Source organism: Alligator sinensis, unplaced genomic scaffold (assembly GCF_000455745.1).
Source record: "Alligator sinensis unplaced genomic scaffold, ASM45574v1 scaffold61_1, whole genome shotgun sequence".
Classification (NCBI taxonomy): Eukaryota; Metazoa; Chordata; order Crocodylia; family Alligatoridae; genus Alligator; species Alligator sinensis.
Genome location: NW_005841986.1, coordinates 220690 through 223920, shown reverse-complemented (window position 1 = coordinate 223920; position 3231 = coordinate 220690). Strand labels below are relative to the sequence as shown.

Sequence of the window (3231 nt, the reverse complement as noted above, 5' to 3'; positions counted from 1 at the left end):
CCCAGCCCCACGTTCCCAAGAATTAAAAAGGAAAAAAAATGTATTTTTATAAAAGAAAAAAAAAGAATAAAATTACTTCGTGCACTTCCGAAACATGCAAGGAAAGAAAAAAAAATCAGCTCATTTTAGCCTAAAGGGAAATGTATTTTTAAAAAACTGGTTCATTTTGGAAAGTCTTCTTTTTGTTGTTGGAAAAGAACTGCCTGGCAAAAGCTCGGTGTGAAGTGGCGTTGTAAGGAATTCTGCCTTTCCCTTTTTTTTTTTTTAACCAAAAAAGAATTAAAAAAAAATAACCATCATCATCCAAACCTCCAAAAAGAAGGGGAAAAAAATCCAGTATATATGTTTAAATATTTATACAGAAGCCATCCATCATTGCACCATTCCAAAGATGACCACTACCTGCTGTGACAGGTATGGGATACTGACTCTATTTTTAATTATTCTTCTTATTTTAATTGTTCCCCCCCCTATTGCTTATTGCTTTGATTGGAAAGAAACTGCCTGGTGGAGTCGGGAGGAGGGGTCTCGCTCGCCGGAGTTTGCAGCTGGGGTTTGTTGGTTGTGTTGAAGTGAGAAAAGCAGAGTGAAGTTCTCCCCCACCCCAGCACACGCGCACACCCCTCCCCCGGCGCGTGTGTGTGCATGAGTGTGTGTGTGCATGGGTGTGTGATTTCTGGGCTTGCTTTTGGTGAAGAGGCGCTGGAAGCAGAGAGGAGAAGCAGCACTCAGTCATCCACGTCAATCTCCACGTCTTCCTCGTCCTCCGAGCAGTCCTTGCTGCTGTTGGGCTGGTCTGTGAGAGGGGAGGCCGGCGAGAGCTGGAGGTGCCCGGCGGGCTCCAGTCCGTGCGCGGGCAGCGCCGGGGACAGGGACCGCGACTTGCCCCGGGCCTCCTGCCCCTGCTCCAGCTCCGCCAGGTTCACGATATCCAGCTGGGCGCTGGAGCCCAGTTTCTTGGCAGACTCCACGTCTGCCTTCATCTCCTCCAGGTCTCGCTTGAGCTTGGCGCGGCGGTTCTGGAACCAGGTGATGACCTGGGCGTTGGTGAGCCCCAGCTGCTGGGCGATCTGGTCCCGGTCCGCGGGGGACAGGTACTTCTGGTACAGGAACCGCTTCTCCAGCTCGTAGATCTGGTGGTTGGTGAAGGCGGTCCGGCTCTTCCGCCGCTTCTTGGGGGTCTGCCTCTGCCCGAAAATGGTCATCCCATCCCTGCCTGCGAACAGGGAGAGGGTTGGGCACTTGCACGGGCTCCCCCGGGACCCCCCTGCCCCCCGGCTCCCCCCGGCTCCGAGCTGCGCAAAAGTTGCAGAGCCGGGCTTAGGAAATATAGAGAGATCTATACAGTACGTGCATCCCCAGCCCCGAGCTCCTGCAAAGTTGGAGAGGAGGATATAGATATACACGGTATAGATAGGGTGTGTGTGTGTGTGTGTGTGTATATATATATATATATATATATATATATATATCCCAAGCTGTAAGCTGCTGAAAAGTTGGAGGCGGATGTAGATATAGATGATATAGATAGAGATAGGGTGTATATATATATATACACATATATACACACACACAGACCAAGCTCTGAGCTGCTGAAACGTTGGAGAGGCGGATATATATTCATATAGACATATGTAAATACACATATATATTTTATATATACCCTATCTATATATCCCAAACTCTGAGCTGCAGAAAAGTTGGAGGCGGATATAGATACAGATGCTATAGATAGAGATATAGATAAGAGTATATAAAATAGATATGTCCCAAGCTCTGAGCTGCAGAAGAGTTGGAGAGGTAGGTATAGATATAGATATAGCTGTATTCCTCCAAGCTTTGAGCTCCAGAAAAGTTGGAGAGGAGGGTATATAAAATATATATATTTCTATATCCCCCCAAGCTCTGAGCTCCAGAAAAGTTGGAGAGGCGGGCACATAAAAAAAAATCTATCTATCTATCTATCTATGGATATAGAGATATCCTCCAAGCTCTGAGCTGCAGAAAAGTTGGAGAGGCAGGCTATAGGCGTAGAGATATAGATCTAGATATCGGGGGGTCACTGCACCGGGGAAGGCGGTTGCTGCCTCACCTGTGCACCCGGGAGAGGGGAGGGGGTTTGTGTGCATCGGAGCCTGGTGCCACCTTCCCCTCTCTCCAAAAAACAGAGAACAGGCCCCCTTCTTGCTGCGCCTCTTGTTCCCAGGTGCAGGGAGAAGGGAACCAGAGCAGACCCCCGCTTCCCACCCCGGAGGGCAAGGGCCCCCAGGCCGGGTGGCAGCCCGGGGCCGCGGGAGGGGACGGCGCTTACCTTCAGCCGCCTGCAGCACGCTGACTTCCAAGCCCTTGAAGGTCTTGCTGGCCAGCTCCTCCAGGGCGCAGAGCGGGGAGGTCTGGGACAGCAGCGCCCGGCTGGAGAGGGGCAGGCCGGCCGGGGGGTGCTTGTCGGCGGCCGAGAGCAGATGCGCTGCCCCGCACAGCGTGTAGCTCCTCCGTACCGACGGCTTGTTGAGGATGTCCTCGATGCTGAAGGGGGTCAGGGGCTTGTTGGAGTTGGCGGGCGGGGGCAGGTGGTCCAGGGGGCTGCGCCGTCTCTCCTCCACCGAGCCGGACTTGGCTTCTTCTTTGGAAGTCATGCTAACTCCAGCCGCTGCTCCCGGTGCCTCTCCTCCTAATGGGGGGGTTGCTTTTTTTCTTTTTTCTTTTAACCCCCCCTCTCTCTATTTTTTTGTCCTCTTTCTTCTCTTCCCAGCTGCTATTTCATAGATCCACCCCACCCGGCTCCCCGACCTCCCCCGCAAGCCGCCGCCAGCCCTTGCCGAGGGGGAGGCAGCGCAGCCCGGCTCCCGGCTCCCGGCTCCCGACTCCCGGCTCCCGGACGACTGGGAAAGAGGCGCAGGGCCGGGGCAATCGACTATTGCTAACAAGTTATTGTTGATTGGGAGGTGATCAATTATCTCCACTGACACTTTTCGCCCTCTCCCGCTCCGCGCTGCCTGGCTCCGTCCAATGCAGGCTTTTGCAAGTTGGGAGTTTCATTAATTAGGAGGCGGTTTGGAGGTGGAGCTCCCCTGAATTATGATGCCGACTGCACTTGTCATATCCCGGCCCGGCTATTTGTTTGGACATCTCTATATTTTTAAATTACATTACGCCCGGGCTTTATTGCATCAGGATAATACAGTATGGTGAAAAAAAAATAACCCCCTTCCAACAACCAGCCACCCCCCC

At 52.4% G+C, this 3231-nt stretch overlaps 1 protein-coding gene across 1 annotated transcript; it reads right to left on the bottom strand.

The window, feature by feature from the left end:
- Window positions 1–376: 376 nt before the first annotated feature.
- Window positions 377–2636, bottom strand: LBX1 (ladybird homeobox 1). The gene is made up of 2 exons (XM_006021268.2): window positions 2312–2636; window positions 377–1216 (listed from the first exon to the last, which is right to left on the bottom strand). Exons 1-2 carry the CDS (start codon window positions 2634–2636, stop codon window positions 729–731), a joined length of 813 nt encoding a protein of 270 aa, XP_006021330.1. The 3' UTR covers window positions 377–728.
- Window positions 2637–3231: the final 595 nt, after the last annotated feature.

Excerpts from the sequence above, each read along its gene's own strand:
- LBX1 (XM_006021268.2), bottom strand. The coding sequence starts at position 2,636 with ATGACTTCCAAAGAAGAAGCCAAGTCCGGCTCGGTGGAGGAGAGACGG. Across the intron at positions 1,217-2,311 it reads CGTGCTGCAGGCGGCTGAAG|GCAGGGATGGGATGACCATT; the intron begins GTAAGCGCCGTC and ends CCCTGTTCGCAG.